At 33.2% G+C, this 25,460-nt stretch overlaps 3 protein-coding genes across 6 annotated transcripts; 1 reads left to right on the forward strand and 2 right to left on the reverse strand.

Annotated features, from left to right (window-relative positions):
• Positions 1-500: 500 nt before the first annotated feature.
• Positions 501-3,301, reverse strand: LOC133186634 (uncharacterized). Its single transcript, XM_061321872.1, has 2 exons — positions 3,090-3,301; positions 501-1,428 (listed from the first exon to the last, which is right to left on the reverse strand). Exons 1-2 carry the CDS (start codon positions 3,299-3,301, stop codon positions 510-512), a joined length of 1,131 nt encoding a protein of 376 aa, XP_061177856.1. The 3' UTR covers positions 501-509.
• Positions 3,302-10,810: 7,509 nt separating this feature from the next.
• LOC133186645 (elongation factor 1-delta-like) lies at positions 10,811-18,898 on the reverse strand. 4 transcript variants are annotated; one of them, XM_061321888.1, is made up of 11 exons: positions 18,806-18,898; positions 18,165-18,285; positions 17,509-17,595; positions 17,076-17,102; positions 16,278-16,313; positions 15,427-15,478; positions 14,496-14,659; positions 13,097-13,163; positions 12,619-12,744; positions 11,090-11,205; positions 10,811-10,882 (listed from the first exon to the last, which is right to left on the reverse strand). In XM_061321888.1, the coding sequence occupies exons 2-11, from the start codon at positions 18,282-18,284 to the stop codon at positions 10,844-10,846; spliced, it is 834 nt and encodes a 277-aa protein (XP_061177872.1). In that variant the 5' UTR covers position 18,285; positions 18,806-18,898; the 3' UTR covers positions 10,811-10,843. The 4 variants fall into 4 exon arrangements, with proteins under 4 accessions (XP_061177872.1, XP_061177865.1, XP_061177882.1 ...); XM_061321881.1 differs by lacking the exon at positions 15,427-15,478 and having other exon boundaries at positions 16,226-16,313; XM_061321898.1 differs by lacking the exons at positions 15,427-15,478; positions 17,076-17,102 and having other exon boundaries at positions 16,226-16,313.
• Positions 18,899-19,163: 265 nt separating this feature from the next.
• On the forward strand, positions 19,164-24,531 carry LOC133195180 (DDB1- and CUL4-associated factor 13-like). The gene is made up of 12 exons (XM_061331069.1): positions 19,164-19,298; positions 19,411-19,610; positions 19,782-19,889; positions 20,084-20,170; positions 20,366-20,521; positions 20,758-20,835; positions 21,427-21,509; positions 21,743-21,810; positions 21,909-22,005; positions 22,327-22,462; positions 23,071-23,234; positions 24,023-24,531. The coding sequence occupies exons 1-12, from the start codon at positions 19,229-19,231 to the stop codon at positions 24,108-24,110; spliced, it is 1,335 nt and encodes a 444-aa protein (XP_061187053.1). The 5' UTR covers positions 19,164-19,228; the 3' UTR covers positions 24,111-24,531.
• The last annotated feature ends 929 nt before the right edge of the window (positions 24,532-25,460 follow it).

A 25,460-nucleotide genomic window follows, 5' to 3' on the forward strand; every position in this document is an offset into this window, starting at 1 on the left:
AAAGCAAATTATTTTGAAGTGTAAATATATACAACACACCAACGTCTGACTAAAACTGGATTTTATTTTCTTGGAATTAAAAAAATAAAACGAAAGGAAAGAAATTGCATTTCGATTTGTAATACATGTATTGGAGCAGTAGGAGTACTTTTTAATCCCTGACATTGCTGAACAAGTAAAATTTTCCGGGGATGGTGTCCTGCAAACATACATATGTACATATACTACTAATCGGAAAAACCTAATCTTGACACAAAACAAAGCACTATCTCAGAATTAGGGAAAACGAGCAACTCTTTCTTTTTTTCCTTGAAAAAGGATTTTTTTTTTTTTAAATTTCCTGTACTCAATGGAGTGCGAAAATACGAAAAAATAGTTTATGGAGTGCGAAAATACGAAAAAATAGTTTATGTAAATACTCAAAAACAATTGAGTATCTTCTTGGGTCAAATGTTACGATTTGGTTTCGTTTAATTAGGAGCACATTTAGACAACTAGTGAAGGTATTATCATCTTGGGCTTCGTATTTCTTGCACACTTCTACAAGCATTCCTGCTCAATACGCGCATAGACATTTCATCTCTCTTTTTGATTTCTTCAAGCTTTGAATAAAACTTCTGAAGTCTAGCATTAAGAGGTTCTTTACGAATGAAACTTAAAGTATGCATTATCTGTCGAGCTTTGGCCTTAAAGGGGTTGATGTTTAAACTTTCACAACGCCGAACACTGGGAACACGGGGCCGTGAATCTAATTCACCAATGTCACTCGACTCCTCGTCGGCTTCTAAGATGGCAAATGTCGCTTTCTGCTTTTCCCTCTCCCGTGATTCGACCCAGGAGAAAAACGATTGCCTTCTGACTTCGTCTTTTGACCTATTATCAACATGTTGGAGAGAAGGAAAAGTTTTCTTCTTCGTGTTAATCCATGCCATGAACGATTTTCTTCGCGATGATATTTTTTTCGGTTTCTGGGGATTTTCTTCCTCGTCAGAGTCCATTTCTTCGGATGACACACTTGCATCATCTGGGGTATTCACAACTGCTGCAATCTGCAGGTACACAGATCCACGTCTGTTGGTCAACGAAGTGCCCAACAATGGCAGAGTCTCTGGACGTTTAACTGTTTTCTGTTCGTTCTTTGTTTCGTTACCAGCATCCAACATTTCTGGAGATGGGTTGGATATTTTGATTTCTGGCATGGTACAGTTTTTAGTTGGAGGATCTGGTAATGTGGTTTTTGGGTGGACGGTTGGTACCGTGGAAGGTTTTATTATTTCAGATGGCCGGTATGGTGGTTGCTGTACTGTTTCTTTGCTGACGTCATGATCAACTCTGGCGGTGGTGTCGGCGGTTGGCAAAGTCTCGATTGATCCTCGGAATTTGGCAAGTCTTTCCTTGTAGTTGGCGTTTGGTTCACGCCCCAAGTATCTGAAATCAGAGAACATTACTTATAATACTTTTCTTAACCATTGATTTCGTTTAAACTTCCTGCACAATAGCTTTACATGAATATGCATCAATTTTACATGTAACGTAGTCCACAAAATGGCACACTATATTTTCTTAGCATTATAGAAAAGACATTGCTGTATATACATGTATATAAGCGTAATGTCTATTTGCATGACACACGGAGATGAATTCAAGTAATGTACAATTTCCATGATTATTAATTTCTGGCGTAGACGAGGATTCAAAATTTCCCATATTGGCTATGAGGTGTTGTTTTAGTATTTCTTTCTTATTTTTCCATTCCCTATTCATACAAGAACCTGCATTGGAGCGAAACGTTCGTAACTATTCACGCACTACAGATATTGTGTTCTTGTTATAAGGTGCTTTTTTACATAAAAAAAAAACTAAACAAAAGGTGTATGATATCGGTATCAAAATATTGATTATGATTTCTTGATATCAAAAATTCATTTTCTGATTTCCCCAAATATTGGAAAATTTGTTTTATAGATCAGAAAACGTTGTTTTGTTAAAAATGGTTTACTGATATCACCATTTATTTTAAATATTTAAAATAGGATTTTTTGCAATAAAAAAATGATCTCAAGAAGATAATAGAAGACAATTTTCGATATAAATCTCATTTATTGTAATATTAGCAATTCAGCTAGATTTTTTTGTATAAATGACTTGTAAATAAAAAAAAAATAGTGTTAGGAAAGATAGATATAAGATTCGTAAAATATTAATTCTTCCTTGACCTCACAAGTAAGCTTGTACCAAAATTGTTTTTATCTACCAGAAAATAAAAGTTCAACATTTTTTTAACCGGCGCAGCAAAGACTTATAAAGTTATTTGTCTAGATGACAATTGCTTCCAATGGCCTACACCAATTGTAGCATGTTGAGAAAAAAAATGAATTTACGTCCACAACTTATAAATAGTAGAATTTCACTAACAGCCTGAACTTTCACTGTGTGGTTAAGTAATACCAGCTTGTCATATTACAACGTATGCTGTAAGTATGTACTTCGCATCAAGGCTGTTGTATATTTTATAGAAGTCTGGTCTTTTCATAGATTTTAGTCTTTGTAAAGAGCCGCGACCAAAACTGTATATACCTTGTCGTTCGTCAGCTACATGTAAATCAGAAAATCTATACTATATGTAAAAAGTCTTGTCCATAGGCATAGGCGCCTAGTATTGTAGCTCTTAAGATTTTTTGGAAATCTATCCAATAAAATAAGAAGAAAACAAACAATATGAAATGTGAAGGTAACGAACTGTGATCATTCTCGAAAGTCTATTTAAACAGTACAAATTATGATCAGAGCCATCATGGACTTCTGAAAATAGAGTTGGGATCAGGTGTCATGGAGGAGTAAGTATCCCCTATCGACCGGTCACACCCGTTGTGCGTTTCTTGTCATAATCGAGTAAAAGGGAAATCCGTAGGCAATTCATTTCAGAGTGAAAATAATGGCCCAGCAATTTGTTGTGAAAGATGTCAGTCAACATTCGACACAATTCTGACTCTTCAACCCTAATATTTGAGTTTCAGTACAAAGCTTCAACAAATTTATTATAATAAAGAAGTATTACACAATACTCATAAACATGTCATCATACTTACGTGATTGCTGCATGATTGTTGTCCGATTCAATTTTCTGGATCTGTTTCAGGAAATCTCTCGTGTCGAACCTATCTCTGTCGATATGAGAGATACTGAAAGTCTTTTCCCTCTGAAATTGATCCAACTGTTTCTTAAGATAAAGTTCAGCTAAATTATTTTTTATATTTAGTCTTTTCAGTGAAACCCCCGACGGACCCGACAAAGTGTCCATCTTTGGTCTTCACACTTGCGTGTTCAGTCTTTTCAATTTGCGTCAAACTTAGTTCACATCTTCACAAAATTGTTCAAAAAAGCATAATAATTAAATTGTCACTTCGACTTGAAATTGCATAAAATACGCATTTACAAAGATGCTGAATCACAAGCAATATCCATTTCAGTTAAAATTTTCCGCAATACACACCCTCGTTAATTAGGTTATTTCCAACATTGTCATGTAATAATTCCAGAGCACGAAAATCAGAAATAAGTTACAATTAAGAAGATTCGCAAAAACTTAATTATAGTGAAAGAGAAATTTGAATTGCAGACCAGTAACGTTAATTAGTTGAGTCAGCGAGAGAAATATCCATTTGCAAGATACACGTTAACCGTAAACAAATCTTGAAATAGAAAAAACGGTGTAGTTAATGCCATTGTAGGTTGCTTGTAACTACCAGTATTATGAAAGTTTTTAATCCAGTATATTATTAATCCGCCATACCAGTTAATCATTTTGTTAGGATATTAATTACTAAAGCCAAAACCTTCAACATGGATATAAACCCTATATTCTCATGCTCCCAACCTTGGATAAGGCCGTGGGGTCAATATGTTGGGAAGCTGGTCAAAAAATACGTTCCTTGAATATTAATGTGTATTTGACTTTTATCATTGATTTTAGGTCCATTTTAAATGTTTTAAAAATGACAAAGTATTCTGGTTTTTAAATGGAAAGAGACCACTCCTCCTTAGACTTTCCATACCTTTCACAAATATATTGTTTGATAATAACGAATGGGAAAGATTCAAATATAGGTAAATAAGATTACGTGATTATTTTATTGCATAACCTACATCTGAAAAAAAAATCTGTTTTAAACCTCACGTTTGTAAACATTCGTTATTTCTTTTATCCCAGATTTAATTTTCGACATGAACACACAACTAATCGTGTCAACATTATCGGATGTACAAGACTTATTAATACACACAATAAAAAATGTAAATACACTGAAATAATCACACGACAAAATCTTTGACCACAGGCTACAACACATGTAGCTCGAGTAGCATAATTACCGCTGAACAAAGTAATTGCAATTTACAACGTGTAAAGAATTGCAAAATATTTCAATCTGTATAATAAATTGTTTTTCAGATTGTGCTTAAGCTTTAAAAACGAAGTGTCTCTCATGGTAGCCTTTACGGGCACAATTAGGAAAATTAAGATATTTTTAAAAGTGTAAATTCCATTGCAGATAGGTACGGCGCGCTAAATTCACAAAAAGACCTTAGCATAGTTTTACAGTTGATAAACTAGTTTTATCAATAATTTTATCGTCTACTATAGTTTATGAAGGGTAAACTATGGTGAAGGATTTCTTAATTATAGTTTTCATCTGTAAAACTTGGGTTTAATTACAAATGCTAAACCAAGATTTTCTGCCTTCGAATAAACGTTGATGATAGTTTTTGCAAGTCAATATAAATTCTCATTTGTAAACTATAACTAACATTCTTTAAACATTGTTTCGAGTTGTTAATCATAGTCTCACTTTTATCATGCAGATAAACCATGTTTTACATTTGTAAATTACCCGAGAAAAATGCTTATGGTTCGACAAATAAGAGAGTGAAAAATTAAATTTCAAATTACAGTTTTCGGTCGTAAACTATAGTTAACAAAATTTATCCTTATAACTGACATTCGTTAGCAATAGTTAAGATAAAGTTGTTAATCATAGAAGAGGCTAAGCCACTCCAAGCACAGGCACTTGACACCCATGGCTGCTAAGCTACGGGACGTAGAATCGATCTCCCTCGATTTCAAGCAAGTTAGCCTGAAGAACTGATGTGTGGAATGTTGAATGGATGGCCGCTTTGAACACTTTTCTCATTTATTGTTTTCACTGTATAGTTTAAACTTGTGAAACATTGATTAAGGCGTAAACTCTGTTTAGAAATATTACATTCAATATAGATTAACGTCGTTAACTGTATTTTATGCTTCATAAACTATATTTTACAATTGATAAACCTACTTTATTAACAGTTAAACGTTGTAAAGAATATGGGCGTATTTTGCGTGTGATTTGTAGGAATCATGAGTACCAAATAATTCTAGTTAAAATATCCACGATTTGGTCGGCTGACAACATCTGGAAAGACTTTACAAAGTTACGCACATAGTAAAAAGTTATATTTACATTGAACTACCTTGTCAAATTGTAACATTTAAATCCTCTTATCTTAAGGACGTTCGATCCTGAGCTTTTGAGCAGATTTTGGTCTGGAGCTTTATTTCTAAAATTCTACATTATTTTTAAGTTCTAACATTAAATCTGGATTCTACAATGCAAATTATACTATATCCAATGAAAAAACGCGATTAAATTCCATTCAAATAGGATTAAGCCAGGAACTATATTTTGTGGCGGAAGATTTTTTTTTAGAAGAAAATGATCATTTTTTCCCTTTTAAAATATATACAGTACTGTTAAGTTTAGATTCCTATTTTTCCATGCTGGTTGCACACAGAGCTATTTTGTGCATTGAAATGTTTAATACTGGTTCTAAAATATTAATTAAATCAGTTTTTGTGAATTCTATCATCATATTGTGACAAATATAGAAAATATATTCTGAAACTCCAGGAAAAAATTGAGCCAATTTTATCACAAAATTAACAGTTTTTTAGTAATATCTAAAAAATAACATCATAGACCTCCACTTTTGATTTTCTTTTCTGAATATATAAGATAACTCTGATCAATCTACTTAAATTCAGCAAAAGTTTAAGACTTTAAAATATTTTTCTTGCTTGTTAAATTTTAATGCCCGAAAAATGACATTTTGTGAGTGCAGAAAGGTCAAATAATTGATTATGCGAAGCAATTTGAAAATTTTTCTTTGTCACAATTTTAATGTGTCTTTTTTAAAAGAGAATAATAGCATACTTTGTCCCATGATTTATTTGGATAAAAAATATTGGAGGGAAAACGTCGAAGATGTTATTTTTAATTAAGACACAAATTCAGTGCAAAAAGGTCATTTTAAATGTACTGTAGCGCCAAAAGAAGCATATTGACCCCCATTTTTTGTTTTGATTTTTAATTAAGCTATGTGTGTTCAAGCTAAAAATATACTTGACAAAAAAAGTTTAAGACTTTAAATATCAGGATCCAACGTCGTTAATATATAGTTACAATAACAAAGTAACTCTTCACATAAATAACAAATAGAGTATATTTATATTAAATTTTCAATAGGTTCGCTGTCGTTGCAACTGAAGCAAAATGTATCTATTTTGAAATTTTAGTACATGTAAATCAGTATATAAAATTAAACTGACAAAAGACTTCATTGTTTGAATAATAAAAAAAATTAACGCTCCGTGCGAGGATCGAACAATTTCTTTTTTCCATTCCTGTGTGCTCTGGACTGGTAACACATACTACTGAGCTATCAGAAAGGGTATGGCAACACACACTGGGAAGGGGGGGGGGCTTAAAATTGATTTTTATTGTTTCTGGGTCTTCTCTCCATTTTGTACAAATGTTTGCTCGTTTCTTTGAATTAAAATGCGCACAAATAACGTTTTAAAATCATGGAGAAATGATCCATAGAGAGCAAATTTTTAGAAAAACGAGTTTTAAAAGGTAATATTTTGTATCAAATGACCCATCTAGCCAATTTTCAAGTTATGTTCTAGCAAATCAAACCACATTATCGGGAAAATATTTCACTGTGCTATTTTAAAGGAACTCGATACATCAAAAGAATGCTAAAATTTCATGTGTCAGATCAACGGAAATTTCACTTTTAAAGTGCACCCAGATTCCTACCGAATGCCAGTCAAATGCGCCCTCATTCTTTGACGTGCTATACAGACTATCTTCCCACGAATTTTTATTAAAATAGAAAATTTGGTGTTATAAATAGTCATAACACCAAATTTCTATTTTAATAAAAATTTGTGGGAAGACAAGACCTCTAGCATGCGTTCCTAGATAGTGTGGCTGTAACTCCCCCCAGATTCGGTCCAATTTTAATGAGAAGTCTCTGATGAGATGTAGCTCTACTGATTGATACTTAAATACGGGCAGGGAAAAAGCTGAACTTTGCCCCCCCCCCCCTTTAAATTTACAGAATTATACATTGATGATTTCCAAAGGTATTCTAACCAAAACTGGTGAGTGTGTAGCTGCAGCTTACTATAAGATTTTTTAAATATTTGTTTAATTTTAGTAGACATATAAATTACCTTCAAAATCTTCAAAGTTCTGTGTGTACGTGTTATTAGAATATTTCACTCTTGTTGGAAAAAACAATGATTGCAGGTGGAAGGCAGCATATTTAAACCCCCCACTTGCGGCCATTGTGCAGCAAGGGATCTTTTTGCGAAAATATATACTGCAAACCAAGACCTTTTCAATCAGCTGCCTGGGTGACAATGGCGGATCCAGGAATCTTGAAAAAGGGGGGGCGACCAGTTTGGGGTCGGTGTAAGGGCCCACGGCCACACCAAAAAATTGATTTATTAAATCTTATGTATATTTTGGACACAAAAGGGGGGGGGGGGGCTCTAAATCCGCCAGTGGGTGACAATCTTAAGCTAATAAGGATATGAGTTGTTTATAGTTACTTGTGTATCAGATTATACTGATATCATGGACAGAAAATCACCAGATAAGTAGTGTTTCGAAATATTTTCGCTCATTTTTTTTTATAGCCAATGCAACATTGCTCATCAAGTGTACATTGGTGTACTACATGTATTCCTGTGTATCATGTTATAATGGAATTGTACCAAGAATAATGAAGTTTGAAATACTGTTATAATTATGCCCCCGTAATCGAATATTCGGGGGCATATAATTTTTGCCCTGTCCGTCCGTCTTTCTGTCTGTTTGTCCGCAAAAACTTTAACCTTGCCCATAACTTTTGATTGATTGGAGCTATGGCTTTCATATTTCACATGTGTATTCCTTGTGGCAAGATCTTTCGTTGGGTATCATATTTGTCCTTGGAATTTGACCCAGTTTTGCAAAATTCTACTTAACATTAACCTTGGCCATAACTTTTGAACATTTGGTGCTAGGGCTTTCATACTTCACATATGTAATCCTTGTGACAAGACATTCCTCCGGATACATAGAACTTTGACCCTTTGACCTTGGAGTTTGGACTACTTTTGGAAAACTTTAACCTTGCCCATTACTTTTGAACAGTTGGTGCAAGGGCTTTTATATGTGACATATGAAATCCATGTGACAAGACCTTGCTTTGGATACCAGCAACTTTGACCTTCTGACCTTTGGTGGTCATCTACTTTTGAAAAACTTTAACCTTGGCCATTGCTTTTGAATAGTTGGTGTTAGGGCTTTCACAATTCACATATTTAATCCTTGTGACAAGACCCTATTCTGGATACCAACAACATTGACCTTGGAGTTTGACCTACTTTTGAAAAACTTTAACCTTGGCCATAACTTTTGAATGGTTGGTGCTAGGGCTTTCATATTTCACATGTGTATTTCTTGTGAGAAGGTCTGTCCTTGGGCACCATTAATTTTGACCATGACCTTGACGTTTGACTCACTTTTGAAAAACGTTAACCTTTTCCATATCTTTTCAACGGTAGCTGCTAGGGCTTTCATATTTCACAGGTATATTCTTCAAGACAAGACCTTACTTCGGTACCAACATATTTGATTTGCATTTGAGAAAGTTTAACCTTTGCTATAAGTTGACATACGGGGGCATCAGTGTTTCACAAGCACATCTTGTTTTATTAATGTTAATATTTGTCATGTAACAAAAATTATTTTCCATCAATCAATCAATCCTTTTTATGCCGTTATTAAAGATTTTGGGGCATCTAGTTTTTGCCCTGTCCGTCCGTCTGTCTGTTTGTCCGCAAAAACTTTAACCTTAGCCATAACGTTTGATTGGTTGGAGCTTTGACTCTCACATTTCACATGTGTATTCCTTGTGACAAGACCTTTCTTTAGGTACCAACATATTTGACCTCTTGACCCTGACCTTGGAGTTTGACCCAGTTTTGCAAAATTTTACTGAACATTAATCTTGGCCATAACTTTTGAACAATTGATGCTAGGGCTTTCATATTTCATATTTATTTTTATGAATATTTTTGACCTCTTGACCTTGGAGTTTGACTCACTTTTACAAAAACTTTAACCTTGGTCATAACATTTGAACGGTTAGTACTAGGGCTTTCATATTTCACATACATGTATGTATTCATTGTGATTAGACCTTCCCTAGGGTACCAACAATTTTGACATTAAAGTTTTACCTACTTTTGAAAAACTTTGACCTTGGCCATAACTTTTGAATGGTTGATACTAGGGCTTTCTTATTTTACGTTTATTCCTTGTGACAAGACCTTCGGGTACCAACAATTATGTCCTTTTGATCTTGACTTTGGAGTTTGACCAACTTAAATTTGTAAAACTTTAATCTTGGCAATAACTTTTGACTAGTTGGTTCTAGGGCTTTCATATTTCACTTGTGTCTTCCTTGTGACAAGACAATTCCATTTGGTAACGATCTTGATTTGTTTACCTTGACCTTGGGAGTTTTACTTGCATTTGAGAGACTTTAACCTTTTCCGTGAGCTGCCATACAGCGGCATCAGTGTTTTACAAACACATCTTGTTTTCTGGTGGAATATACTCTACAGTAAAGGCTCAATCCCTTTTCTCTGGTGGAATATACTCTACAGTAAAGGCAATGTGTTTTAGCATTACACTTTTTTATATTTACAACATCTATTTATTTATATGCTTGGGAATTCAAGAAGGATTGTATCATTTTTTGTCCCCCATGTTCACCAAAAGTGGGGGATGTTAATTTGGATCTGTCCATCCTTCTGTCATTCTGCCTGTTTGTAACACTTTCACCTCCTGGTATCTCTCAAGTCTTTTGAGATTTTGCAAAAATGGTTTCATGATAACTGAAGTTCTCTCTGAGGTTTTGTAATGAAATTTTAGATCATAACTCTCACTGACTTAAAATAGATCACTATAATGACTTAAGGTCAAAGGACAAGGCCAGAAAATCATATATTGTATATAAAGTTCTTAGATGATAACTTAAGTTCTCTGTAAGCTTTTGCAATGAAACTTAAGGTTACGAATTTCTTAAACTTAAGAAAGACTCCTATTGACTTTAAGACCAAAGCTGAAAGGTCATGATCAATCTTTTTTTTTGTAATTTTATGTCTTCCATCCTTAGGCGGGACATAAATTCCCTGACTGAACTCGTTTCTTTCTCTCTTCATGGGTTTTCTAATTCATCGAAGTTCTTCATTATCTATTGAAAAAACATCACCAGCATTTGTATTAGATCATTATTTCTGAACATAGTTTCCCTTCCTTTGGTGTAAAAGCATTTACTTTCAAAATGCTTGCATTTTTGCTTTTAAATACTTGTCACTCCATTCAGTTACCACACAAATATAGCTACAAAACTTCAAATTAAAAGCAACAGATGAGGGAAAAATTTATTGTGTAGAAAACAGTTCTTAAATTTTGTTGAAAGCTGCTATATCCATACTTTGTACCTGTAATAGAAACAAAGATGAACTAAAAGTGATATTAAATCTTATATATTTCAATTAGGTTTTACCAACTAAATTGTTCTTAAATTTCAATGCCTAGCATTACATTATTACATTAGTGAAATGCTATTTAGTGAATAAATTTTTTTATTTAGCATTATGTTGGCTCAATTTTTCAAAAGAAGGATGAGTATGCGGTGCAAGTCTTACGTAATCTTCTAGTGCTGTGATTTCATCCTCCAGAAAATCTGTGGAGATTTTATCGTCCTCTATGACACAATTGATCTGTAGTTTCTTTATACCATATCCAACAGGCACCAATTTTGCTATGAAAGAGAAGTGAAATTATACACTTTTATATCTCTTCTTTCCATTACACTAAGTAATTTTATTTATTAAATAAACTGTAAAATCATAAATTTTCAGGCCCATAGAACATGCCCCCCCCCCCCATTTTTATGAGTAAAGTATTTTGCTATCGTAAATTTTCCTTTAGATGCTGGTCCCCCCCCCCCTTTTTAACATTGTGAAGTTGAGTACTGGCAAATTCTAGGATTTGTACAGTAAATTACCTTTTTTTTTGCTTGTCAGATAATTTTTGGGAAGTTGCACCCCCCCCCAACTTTTGGTCAGTTTGGGTTGTTTTTTTTTTTTTGCTTGTCAGGTTTTTTGGGAAGTAGCCCCCCCCCCTCCACTTTTGAGGTAAAAATAATGATTTGTGGGGGTTTTATTTTGTGGTTGAAGAAATGCAGAGTTACATGTATCTTTATTACAATTTTCAAAATTCATAAAGAACATGAGTTTGTGGGTCATTTCATATGATGAAAACAACAAAAATAAAAACCCCATGAAAATTACTGAGTTCACAGTAATATTTCAGTGATTTACTTACATCATTTATTGTCATTTTAAAATATTTCAATTTTTTATCTGAAAATTTTAGAAATTTTGGTATCAAAGAAGTCAAGCCATTCAAAAAGTGTTGATTTAAAAAAAAATATCTCATTCATTTCAAATAATAAAATTTTGAGCAGAAAATGCTCTATTTTCAAGTACAATAATATCAACTTTAAATGAAACATAAAAGATATAAATTCCTTTTATTTCGCGAGACTCCTTGTTTATACTGATGAAAGCTTTATCCTCACAAATGAAAAAAAAAAGATTTACAGTATTTTCAATTATTTGAAAAAAAGTTTTATAAGTCAAACTAGAACTGTCCAAAAGCGACAAATAACCCCACCCCCCACCCCCCATAAACCCAAAATGACTGTCAATAAAAATGAAAAAAAAAACACCTGTAAAATGCAGAAAAATTATCCAATAAATGATGAAAATAGCAGGTGCACACTTTCATATGGTGCATAATAAGTGTACAAATTTTCAGACAAATCTATGCAATAGTCTCCGAGAACAGAACCGGACAAAATCATGTAATAAAAATGAAAAAACACCTGTAAAATGCAGAAAAATTATCCAATTATGATGAAAATACCAGGTGCACACCTTCATATGGTGAATAATAAGTGTTCAAATTTTCAGACAAATCCATGCAATAGTCTCCGAGAACAGGTCCGGACAAAATCTCGTCTACAGACAGACGGACAGACAGACAGCTAGACAGACGGACATGGTGATTCCAATATACCCCCCTAAACTTCGTTTGCGGGGCCGGGGGTATAATAATCATGTTTACCAAATCATCAAATAAAGATCATGAGGAAAAATAACCAGCTTACCTGCACCCCATAAGAGTCCATCTGCTGTGATCTTGCGGACTTCTTCTTCCATTTTCTTCATATCTGTTTCATCGTCCCATGGCTTTACATCTAGAATCAAACTTGATTTGGCAATGAGTGCTGGTTCTGAAATCAAAATAAAAAGTTGATGCTTTACTCATTCTGGAAAGATGAACAAATATAAAAAACCAACCCCCAGATGTCCTCAGTGATAAAAGGCAACTCAAAATCTATTAACCTTAAAGGTTAATACACTTAATCTATTTTTTTGAAATCCTAAAACTGAGTACATGTAATCTTTTAATTGAATATTAAAGACAGGCAACTAAGCTACATGGATGAATTATCATTGCATCGCTGTAAAGACTATCAAACTTTAAAAGGTACATCCAAGGCGTGAATAAAAAAAGCTTTCAAGGAAATAATAATTCTCCAAATGTAACATCAGACCTGCCCATCTTTTAAACTAAATACTCACTCTTTGCCTTTTTGGCTTCATAAGCTGCTAATCTTTCCTTTCTTATTCTATCAACTTCCTCATCATCCTATACAAAGAAAGACATTACTCAAGTATAAAAGTACAAAATTCACTTTAATTGGCTGTAGAGCTGAGTGAAAGCAGTCTGCCAAAGTGGTGCATCCAAGGGAAAAACATAGGTAATCAGATATTACAGAGCTCACCTCAATGAATGTTGTCTTTAAGTAAGGCAAAGTCCCACACTAAACAAATAACCTTGGCGTGTGCATCCCTAGGTGCAACATTTATGCAATTTTGGTCCGATAGGGCTTGCAGTTACTTGGGAATAGACTTATCTGAAAACTTAAAACTAGTCACTCATCCAGAAAATGTAGGTCAAATCCAGCATCCGAAGTAAGTTTGAGATTGTTCATCCCTTGATGCATCATCCATGCAAGTTTGGTTCAGATAGTCCTTATTTACTTGGAAATGAGATCTGCTCCAAAAACTTATCTGAAGCAAGTCCAGTAGTGTGACTCCTTAGATGTGTCATCAATGCAAGTTTGGTCAATATAGGGTTTATAGTTACTTGGAAATGACATCTGCTCCAAAAACTTTAACCTGGTCACTCATCCCGAAAATGTAGGTCAGATCCAGCATCTGAAGCAAGTCCAGTAGTGTGCATCCTTAGATGTATCATCCATGCAAGTTTAGTCAATATAGGGCTTATAGTTACTTAGAAATGAGATCTGCTCCAGAAACATTAACCTGGTTACTCATCCAGAAAATGTAGATCAGATCCAGCATCTGAAGCAAGTCCAGTAGTGTGACTCCTTAGATGTATCATCCATGCAAGTTTGGTCAATATAGGGTTTATAGTTACTTGAAATGAGATCTACTCCAAAAACTTTAACCTAGTCACTCATCCGGAAAATGTAGGTCAGATCCAGCATCCGAAGCAAGTTCAGTAGTGTGCATCCTTAGATGTATCATCCATGCAAGTTTAGTCAATATAGGGCTTATAGTTACTTGGAAATGAGACCTGCTCAAAAAACTTTAACCTGCTCACAAAATTTTAACCTGCTCCAAAAACATTAACCTGGTCATTTTTTAGCTGAAATTGCAGCATCTGAAACCATGACTGGTACAATGAAACACACTAGAAGGATCCTCCATGCATTTCTGACTAATATAGGCCATAGAAGTACTTGAAAAGAAAACTGCTCCAAAAACCTTAACCTGGAACGCCGACGCCGAGGGTATTACATAAGCTCCCCCAACTTCGTTGAGGTGAGCTAAAAATTATATTGTTATTCAACATAATGGTGTTATTTTCTTTTTCATTCTTTGGATTGTGACCTTAAGAGAAACCTACATGTAACAATATTTTTTCATCAGTAATAATGAATATTTTATGTACCTCATCACTGCCAAACAGATCAATGTCGTCATCATCATCATCATCCTCTGCAGGAGCAGGTTTTGGTGGGGCAGGAGCTTGTGCAGAAGGAGCTGAAGTTCCCCCCTCAAGCTTACTAACACGGTTTTCTAGTTTTTGCACCAAAGTCTTCATATCTTCCACAACTGTAATGGAAAAGATCTTCTTCACATTTCAGAGTTAAAGAATCTCACTGCAAGCTCAGACATGCAATATTCCTGTAATAAAATTATCTCTCTTTTACTTCAATGCACTAAATACCTGCATGTTTAGTGTCAGCTGAACAGCTAATGATGCCTAAATTAAACCTCTTTTACCTAATTTAAAAATCTTTCTGCATTTTGCATAAAAAAATCACTTCACTGAATTTATAATTGTGTATGTCCATAATTACAATGATGTACTGTATCTTTAACTTCATCAGATTTATATACAGTACCATTTGCTAGATTGTCTATTTTCAATCTATTTTTTTCATTACAGATATAAACAACCTTTACCTTCCCCTTATTAGATTTATGTACACTTTGTCAACACATCTACATGTATTTCTACATTGAAAAATAAAAATAAGGTTTCATTTATTAAATAACCTTCCACTCCATTAATGTACTAACTCCATTATTTTACTAAATGGTAAGAAACATATGTCTTGTCCATTCACATTCATTTGCTTTTACATTATGTAGATTTGTCTCAGACACATGCCCTTTTAAGATTAACATTTTCTTCATCTAGTCATCACCTGACTATTATAGATGCCATATATGTACATACCCTTTTTACGATTTCTATTTTCCTTCTCTACTCTCTTCATTACTTGACTAATATGGATACATACCCTTTTTAAGGTCCCTATTTTTTTCTCTACAGATGCCACTCTCTTCTTCACTTGACTGATATGGATACATACCCTTTTTAAGGTCTCTATTTTCTTTCTCTAGAGATGCCACTCTCTTCATCACCTGACTGATATGGATACATACCCTTTTTAAGGTCTCTGGGGTTTTTTCTCTACAGATGCCACTCTCTTCATCACTTGACTGATATGGATACATACCCTTTTTTAGGTCTCTATTTTCTTTCTCTAGAGATGCCACTCTCTTCATCACCTGACTGATATGGATACATTCCCTATTTAAGATCTCTATTTTCTTTCTCTAGAGATGCCACTCTCTTCATCACTTGACTGATATGGATACATACCCTTTTTAAAGTCTCTATTTTCTTTCCCTACAGGAACCACTCTCTTGTTCACCTGACTGATATGGATACATACCCTTGTTAAGGTCTATTTTCTTTCCCTACAGATGCCACTCTCTTCATCACCTGACTGATATGTATACATACCCTTTTTAAGGTCTCCATTTTCTTTCTCTAGAGACACTCTCTTCATCACCTGACTGGTGTAGATACATACCCTTTTTAAGGTCTCTATTTTCTTTCTCTAGAGATGCCACTCTCTTCATCACTTGACTGTTGTAGATATGTACCCTTTTTAAGGTCTCTATTTTCTTTCTCTAGAGATGCCACTCTCTTGTTCATCTGACTGATATGGATACATACCCTTTTTAAGGTCTCTATTTTCTTTCCCTACAGATGCCACTCTCTTCATCACCTGACTGATATGGATACATACCCTTTTTAAGGTCTCTATTTTCTTTCTCTAAAGATGCCACTCTCTTCATCACCTGACTGATATGGATACATACCCTTCTTAAGGTCTCTGTTTTCTTTCTCTAGAGATGCCACTCTCTTCATCACTTGACTATTGTCACTTGAGGCTCCTCCAGATCCTCCCTGTCAGAGGAAGATATTTCTATAAATAGCAATCTACTAAAGATAAATCCTAACTCTACTAAATATTGATTAATATTTAATATTTTTCAAAAATTTACTATGTAGTATAATCCAAAGAATGATAACAATTATAGATAAGAAATTATCTTTTTTTCTTCTTTTTCTTTTGAAAAAAGTATTCATATTTTCCCCTAAATATGTCAATGACAAATTAATAAATTTCTTTTTTTCTGAAATGGAAAAGTATTACATCATTTTTCCCCCTTCAAAGTGTTCATGACATTTTACTCTGTAACTAAAATTTTCTGTATTTCTTACAGCTAACATTATTTTTTTTTAATCATTACTATATTGAATACAAGTGAAAGAAAATTATAAACGAAATGCTTTCCCCAGTAAAGCTGATTTTAATGAGCAAAGGGAGATTTCTTGTTAAATTACCAGCTATAGAGAAATCTCATTTTTTACTTGAAAAACACAACAGAGCTATTTAGAATTTCCCACCATCTCACCACACACAGTATCTGGGTAGACAAAATGGGTTGTTTATTTGAGAGACGAGCACTATTTCTATCTAAACTATTAAAGAAAAAAATAAATATTGTATTTTCTGATTTTAAACATTTTTTTTAAAGTAATGGATTGGGGCAAAGCAAAGCACAACAATTCTATACTAAATAATAATAATAAAAAAAAAGAAACCATACTTATCACATGAATACACAACATCTATTTATACATTAACAACACTGACAAACTTACTATGATCTGTATGTAATTTCCTTTGTGCTGTGTGTTGTTGTATTAAAAAACATTATTTTTTTTTTTATAAATTTTCGCCACCCCAAAAGAAACATTTTCCAAAACTCTTAAAATTCTTTTATCCATAAGTGATGCTATTACATCAAGGTATAGAATGATTGGTAAGAATACAATTTACAGGTGCAGCTATGAGTTAAAAAAGTTTTTTAATGACTATATATTCTATAGATACATGAAATATAATTGACTGAAGAAAAAACCCGAAATTTCTTATGATCAATATGATGATTATCATGATTTAGAATATGAGTTTGCTGTATTAATGGGAGAAAGCATGCAAAGAAAATCTGTCTTTCATGAGAATGATCTTTATTTAAATATTCAGGCAGATCAAACCAGCTGCTATTCAGCATAAAAAAGCAAGCTTACTCACAGAGTTAAGAACTTTTTGAATTTGTTGTCTGGCTTCAGCTATTTCATTTTTGATAGTACTGCCCCCTGATTTACCACTTTTTTTGTCCTATAAAGACAAAAGAAGTTTTCATTGCAGTAGCATACTTTACAAAAGCATTTTTTTCCCTGAAAAATTACTGCTAAAGATTTTGAAGCCACTGCATAAAAATATCTAACAAGTACATTAATTTTCTAAAGATTTAGCAAAAAAATATTCAACACAGTTGCTTGTTATATCTGAATTCTAGTAATTGTGCTCTGGGGGAAAAATGCCCTCTATTGATGTGCCATAAATAGAACTAAAGCCAAATTAATGAATTCTTAAATTTATACGAACTACTTATTTTAATTAAATACACTCAGATAAATAATTTTAAAAAATAAGGAATATAACATGTAATGAATGCAAATTTCCTAACTAACTTCAAAAATTTAAGCTCATTCCATAAGAGACAAATGAATGTAATAATATACTGAATCCTCCAAAATTGAGTATTTTAGTGCATTCTCATTATCACCATTATAATACTTTAGTTTATACATATCATACCAGTTTTACTAGCTTCTAACTGTTACATGTATAATACAATATATCATGACCAAGACCAACATATCCTATATACTGTTTCTTAATACCTTAGCACCAGGAGCACCTTTAGCGGCAGTCCCAGCAAGCACCTGTTGATATTGGGCCTCAGCTTCCTCAAATTTTTGTTTGTCTCTCCAGACTGAATCGAACATCAGAGGATTAGCCATTCTGAAATAAATTCTGTATTAAATACATGTACTGTATGTATCAAAGGCACCAAATGTGACTAGTTGAGATAGCCTTACAGACACATTCAGACAGGGACCTATGTACGTCCCTGATTCAGATAACAAGATATATAATCTGTGTGTATATATGAATCTTGTAAAACTGATGGATATGTTCCAAAATATGTATGCATGCTTAAATCAATGTAGATCATTAAATGAGATAATTTTCTACCCTGAGCAAGAATGTAGTCATATATTCCATTTCAAGTGGTCTTGGAGTAACATTCAATCCTCCCCAGTAGTTATTATAAACTGGTCTACACCAGTATTTTTTATCACGTAATAGAAGTATCATACCATAAAATGGAAAGTAACCTATTTTAGGTGACCTAACCCCCACCCCCCTTTTCAAAGTGTAGGGCTGCTCGAAAGCAAATTGAGTAAAAGGTGAAATATTTGTGAACATGTATATATATCATAACCTTTCTGTGAAAATTATTAATGATAGATAATTGTACTTTATGAGTTTTCAAAGGAACCGGTGACAACAACTTCAACGTGTTTCACCCCACGGCTGCTCCAACTAAAAAGGAAGTAATGTCATATGGTTTTTCAATATATTGTTGAACGGAATAAAACGGAAAATTCATGACTTACTTTGATTTTTTTCCAACCAAACTATAAAATACGAATTTGAAGATCAATAAACAGCCAATCATTGCATAAGGTATAATTTTAAAGTTAGATAAACTCAAATTTAATGTGAGAAACAATAAAAATATTGCTTTTATCGTGACAGGCTCGTATAATTTATTCCATTTTGGAAACTCTAAGGCAGATAACTCGCCACGAACTGTCAACATGGCCATGTGGAGAAGATCACTAGATGTATTTGCTTGACAAACTGCTCTACCTTTGTGTAAGATATAATAAAAACAGTCATGAAGATCAAAGTGCTAAGTAGAAATCCAGATGATTATCTGCGTGAAACGAAAAGAGACATCCAAAAAGGCAAGTGTAGAGTAGAGTCACAGATGGGATGTCTGTTGTCACATTTGCTGTCTACCATACTGTAGTACATATATCATATAATATCTCACCTGTTTCATGTATCAAATTTCAGTTCAAAGAAATTATGATCCCAAGTTGCACCCTTTCGAAGCCCCTAGAGAATATGTGAGGGCTTTAAATGCCACAAAATTGGAGAGAGTATTTGCCAAGCCATTTATTGGGGCTTTAGATGGACATAGAGATGGTGTAAACTGTTTATGCAAACACCCAACATCACTGAGCTCTTTACTTTCTGGAGCTTGTGATGGAGGGGTAAGTTTATATGATATATAAAGAATTTCTTGAAGAAAATTTTAAAGTAATTACTAGTATATTTCAAAATTATCTAATACATTTGTTACATAAATGTGGTTGTGTGTTTGAAAATCAAAAAAAAAAATGCTTAAACAATGAGTTTTTATCTTCTAATTAATTCTTTGGCAGGTACGAGTGTGGAACTTGGCAAAGAGAAATTGTGTCACAACACTTCAAGCACACGAAGGCATTGTTCAAGGAATGTGCTTTCATCCAAATGGGAGAAGTTTTCTAACTGTAATTTTTAATTTGATAATGATTTTTTTTAATTTATGTATTTTTAAGATTTATGTTACATTGAACTTTATTACCTTTTGCAGAAGACTATTTTGTGTGTATCTCAAAGAGGCCTATACTTAACATATAAAAATAGAGTACACATATGTTCTAAGTATTTGCTTTTTATTACACCATTATTGTTTTCCTTCCAGTGTGGTTTGGATAAAGTGATAAAACAATGGGGGATCTCAGAGGAGTGTTCTATCAATGAAGAGCCTCTCAACACAATTCTTGGAAAGGTTACTAAGAACACACAAATCAAATTCAAAATTATTTTAAAGGGAATAAAAGAACATGGATAAGAAATGAGATCTTTTTCATTTTTATATATTATGGATTATAATGCCAGTATGGCTACATGTATAAATGTAGTCCATATCATGATTGTATAGAGGATAATTTCCGATCCCTTCAGACACAGTTTTGTTTTGTAGAGTGTGTTCCAGTGTATGGATCACCATCAGTCAGAAAATATTTTTGCCACGTGTGGACAGCAGGTGGACATTTGGAAGGAGGATCGGTCAGAACCTGTTAGAAGTTTTACCTGGGGAGTGGACAGTACTCATCATGTCAAATTCAACCCCATAGAGGTTAACACTCTTGAGAGAACAATATTTTCTTATTATTCTTAGGAGTAATAGGTGTATCAGTTGCTTTTTTATGACATTAATTGGAATTCAAATGCTAATTTAAGGAAGACTTAAAAGCAACCACATCTTCAATTTCAATTAGGTTACTCTGCTCATCTCCTATGATGCAATGAATTACACAATTTTTGTGATTGTTATTTACACAAATGATGCACAATTTTGACCTGTTTTTTTAGACACACCTTCTGGGAGCCTGTGCCTCAGACCGTAGTGTACTACTGTATGATCTAAGAGGCTCTACTCCTTTGCGAAAGGTAAATCAATCAAAATAGATAAAAACCAGTGAGGTACAGAAAAAAAAATACAGAAACATTTGGGAGTTACCATAATATACGGACTATAGAGGGACACTTTTCTTTCTCAGAACCATTAGCATTGCCCAATTTAAAGGAATCAACTTCTCTAAGGCCATGGCAAAGTTAATCAAAAATGCCCCAAAGTTTTTAAAAACAAGATTGATTTTAAAGCAAAATTGTGCCATTTTCTAAGGGAATATCATGAAGTCTGTGTGTTCCAATACATAGTATGTTACGTATAATTTCTAGAAAATCAGTAAACAAGGCCTCGTCCTATCTTCTGAATTCGCTTTATCTAGGGATCTTTTAAAAATTTAGACTAAAAATGAGGCTTTCGACCTATTTAGAGCTTCGTCGTATAGTCTGTAAATTACAGTAACTTAATTCTAAATCAGGTCCATTAGAAGATACAATTACTTTTGATATTTCCTTCTCAGTAAGTTTGTATTTTCTTATTACCCTTTAAGGGTGTAATTGATCAATAAACTTACTGGGCTGGATTGAGTTTGAAAGAAAATTGCATTTTTTTTTTTAATTTACTATATGCAGGTTATTTTGTCCCTGAAATCTAATGCTATAGCCTGGAATCCAATGGAATCATTTGTATTCACAGCTGCTAGTGAAGATTATAAGTAAGTGAAGAATACATATTTTCAGAACAGCATTTACTATAGTAAAAATACAATCATTGTTTATAAAAGTGGTAGAGATGAATTCAGTCATTTGGATCTTATATACAAAACTTTGTAAGGGGGATAATCCTGTTCATAATGTCAACTTTGTATTTATATCTCTTGAATTTTGACATAATTTTTCCATTTTATGATTTAATATTTGATTAGGATTTTTTATTTCGGTATTGTAGTTTGTACACATTTGACATTAGAAAGTTATCCGCTCCTATTATGATGCACATGGACCATGTGGCTGCTGGTAAGGTTGAATTCAAATGCATGTCAATAAGTATTGCTTAAACTAAATATAAATAACATATATGAAGCTAATGGTCTGTTTTGTATTTCTGTTCTAAGTGATGGATGTAGATTATTCTCCAACTGGAAAAGAGTTAGTGTCGGCTGGATATGACAAATGTTTGAGAATCTTCAGTGTTGATGCATCTCGTAGCAGGTATATATTTTGAGAGTTAAATTCAGAATTGTTTTGCTGAAATGCTAGTATGTGTTACCCAGTTTGTGAGATTCATAAATTGATACCTTAAGATTCTATGCAGTGTTGAGTCCTCAGTATAAAAGGGTTGGGGGGCAAAAACAGCAACAACAACAATAAAAAAAAAAAAAAAAGAGAATGCTTAGGCCCTACATAGTAAAACTTTATAGTTCCAGTATTTAAATTGTATATATATATATTTTTTTTTTTGATGTATAAACTCAAATAATGAGTTTATGCTGTACATGTAATTATTTGATATGTAATTTTGATGCATGATAGAGAAGTTTATCACACAAAGAGAATGCAGAGAGTTAGAGTGGTGAAGTGGTCTCTAGACAATAAATACATAATCTCAGGATCTGATGAAATGAACATCCGATTGTGGAAAGCAAGGGCCTCTGAAAAGCTGGGAATGGTATGTAAAGAACTCAAAAATCTGTTATTAATAGGTGTTTATTTATGTTTTATATATTTAGAAAAGGTATTAAAAATTAATTTTATGAACTATTTTAATTTTTTTTAACCAAGTACCTTTGGAAACATTAAGATTAAAAGAGCATTTTAATTTATGGGTGTCAATGTTCATGGATAGCCAAAATTTTACCACTTCATGGGGACATAATTTTGTGGGCAACTCATACCTGTATATGAAAAGATTCAATGAACTGATTTGTTGACAAAGTCATTGAATTCATAGGTAAAGGTGACTCACGAAATCCACGAATATTGGTTCCCCACGAACAATGATTCCAGTCATTAAAACATACATATACCAGTATACGAGTTCATGTGATTTCTTACATGTAGCAAATAATCATATTGAAAAGAGATACAATTTTTTTTTTTGTTATTTATATTTTTATTTGGGATGAGGGATGGGGCTTGGGAAAGGACAGAAGTAAAATGTACATGTAATTCTTTCAAATGCAGAAAATTTTTTGCTGAAATTTTTTTGTTCATTTGAATAGATTCATTCACATGTACCTGTACAATATGATCATTTTTCCTGTGAATGTTTTGTAGCTGACAACACGAGAGAAAGCATCCATTAATTATAATGAAAAGATTAAGGAGAAGTTCATGCATCACCCACAAATTAGAAGGATAGCTCGACACCGACACGTACCCAGACAGATATACAGTCTGACAAAGGAAATGAGAATCATGAAGGAATCACGCAAACGAAAGTAAGTTAACAAAAAAGGTGGGAGGGTGAATATTTTTTCTATAAATAAATGTTCATTCATTATATACATAAGTACATGCACATAATACAAAGGATAGCCCATGAAAGCTCATGAGCTAATTTCCAATGGGATCCTTTATTGCACGGATGTTGGCATGAGGGGGTAATTTCTGTGGGAGGAAAAAACAGAGTACCCGGAGAAAACCCACATGACTGAGTGGGCTGAGTGCGCTAACCACTGTGCTACTGGTACACTCAAAATGGAGATTAAAATCATTTCCTGAGCAAAAAATTTGAATTGCCTGGTTCATGTGCCCTCTTTTCTGTTCTGATTTAATTATATAAGGGTATTTCTTTCTCTTCTAAAAGTAAGTAAATCACAAAAAAAGGTGGAAAGGTGAATTTGAAGATTTTTTTTCTATTATTTTTTTTTTATCAACATCAAGTAAAGAGATTATAATCATTTCCTGTGCAGAAGATTTTAAATGATATGTTCATGTGCCCTCTCTTCTATATTGATCTAGTGGTATAAATGTATTTCTTTCTCTTCTGTTTAATTGATTCATATTTTCCACCTACTTTTCAAACATATATACAGTCAAACCTCATTATCTCAAACTCAATAGCACCGAGAAGATGCTCTGAGATATCGGACAATTTGAGATATCAAGGTTAAAATATATAAAGAAAAAGTAATTGGAACTACCGTAACAATTCGACATATCCATGGTATTCAAGATATCAGTGTTCAAGATACCAAAGTTCAACTGTATTTTGATATTTTTACAGGGAGTCAAACAGAAGAAGGCACAGCAAACCTGGGGCTGTTCCATTTGTTCCAGAAAGAAAGAAGGCTATAGTGAAAGAAGTGGAATAAGACAGAATATAACTTTAATCATTGATTGTTATTTATTGTTTGTACAGAGCAAGACAGAGGGTGTGTTCTTCAAACTGTAAACTCGAGCAATTTTAATATTTTCAACAACAACAAAAAGTTTTATTTTAATGACAGAATTCATTCTCTTGAATTGAAATCAGAGGATTTGGATTTGGTCAGTTAAATTACTGTTTGCCTTCTGGATTTTACTTATTCTTTCATTGTCTGGATATTAGAATTGAAACTCATTTTAGATTTCTAGAGAATGAAAAGAAAAAAAAATGAAGAATTCAGTGCATTTGTATCCCAAGTTCCGAATCAGCTTATTTATCATGAATATGAATCATATCTTACAGTTCCATTTATCATGAAATGTAATATTTTAATGTCTTTCATGATTTTCATTTCATTACCTAGAATATTATTTGATAAATTAAAATTTTGTAAGACTAAAGAGTTTTGTTTCTTTATTTATATGAATTCACAACTGCAGAAAGAGAGGGAAGTTCACCATTTAAAAAGAAAAATGTTCACTGCCATAGAGTACACAATGACATATATACTTGCTTATAAGTCTGATTTTTGAGTTAGATTTTCTCTATGTCCAACTTATAGGCAAGTCTTAAAAACATTGGTATTTTTCTGGACGGTGAAAGGAAGTACCTTAAAAAGAAAGCCCCAACAATTAGTGTTGACAAAAGTCTGGGAATATATTCTTTTAAGCAATAAATGTATTCTAAGGTTATGTATTTACATACAATTTTGTATTTTAATTATTCAATTTTTATCCATAGTGTATAGTTAACCGATATAATTTCCCAAAATATTATTTGAAACACAGGGAAAAACATTAGCGCATTGATCAGAAATTGTCAACTGATTCTGGCAAAATTGAAGAAAAAAAAATTGCACCGACTTATAAGAGGATTAATGGCAAATCCCTCCAAATTAACCTAAACAAAATACAACTGACTTGTAAGCCCCCCCCCCCCCCCCCGATGCTGTATGCCTGGACTTTCATTCATTATATATTACATATGCTAAGATATGGTAATATAGAAGGGAAAACTCGATGGTAGAACTCATCCCCCTTTTCCATATATGAAAAAAAAAATCAGTTTGGTGGGGGATTAAGTTTCCGTCATGCGCCTTGTATGGGATAGAAATTGGGGGGGGGGGGGTTATTTTTCAGGACACAGCAATGTTAACTATAGGCAAATATTGGATAATCAGTTTTCCAATCTTGTCACCTTGACCATTTAATTTGGAATCATTTACAAAATTTTTAAAGAAGAATTTCTTTGTAAATATTGTGTTAAAACACAGAGAGAGAGAAAGAGGGAGAGTGGA

The sequence above is a fragment of the Saccostrea echinata genome, unplaced genomic scaffold (assembly GCF_033153115.1).
Source record: "Saccostrea echinata isolate AGI-Se365-2 ecotype Australia unplaced genomic scaffold, CSIRO_AGI_Sech_v1 ptg000001l, whole genome shotgun sequence".
Classification (NCBI taxonomy): Eukaryota; Metazoa; Mollusca; class Bivalvia; order Ostreida; family Ostreidae; genus Saccostrea; species Saccostrea echinata.

Coding starts and splice junctions, on each gene's coding strand:
- LOC133186645 (XM_061321888.1), bottom strand. CDS start 18,284: ATGGCTAATCCTCTGATGTTCGATTCAGTCTGGAGAGACAAACAAAAA. Junction 16,314..17,075: donor GAAATTACATACAGATCATA/GTAAGTTTGTCA, acceptor TTCCTCTGACAG/GGAGGATCTGGAGGAGCCTC. Junction 11,206..12,618: donor TGGACTCTTATGGGGTGCAG/GTAAGCTGGTTA, acceptor TCTCTTTCATAG/CAAAATTGGTGCCTGTTGGA.
- LOC133195180 (XM_061331069.1), top strand. CDS start 19,229: ATGAAGATCAAAGTGCTAAGTAGAAATCCAGATGATTATCTGCGTGAA. Junction 21,811..21,908: donor CATGGACCATGTGGCTGCTG/GTAAGGTTGAAT, acceptor TTCTGTTCTAAG/TGATGGATGTAGATTATTCT. Junction 22,006..22,326: donor GTTGATGCATCTCGTAGCAG/GTATATATTTTG, acceptor GATGCATGATAG/AGAAGTTTATCACACAAAGA.
- LOC133186634 (XM_061321872.1), bottom strand. CDS start 3,301: ATGGACACTTTGTCGGGTCCGTCGGGGGTTTCACTGAAAAGACTAAAT. Junction 1,429..3,089: donor AACAATCATGCAGCAATCAC/GTAAGTATGATG, acceptor CTCTGATTTCAG/ATACTTGGGGCGTGAACCAA.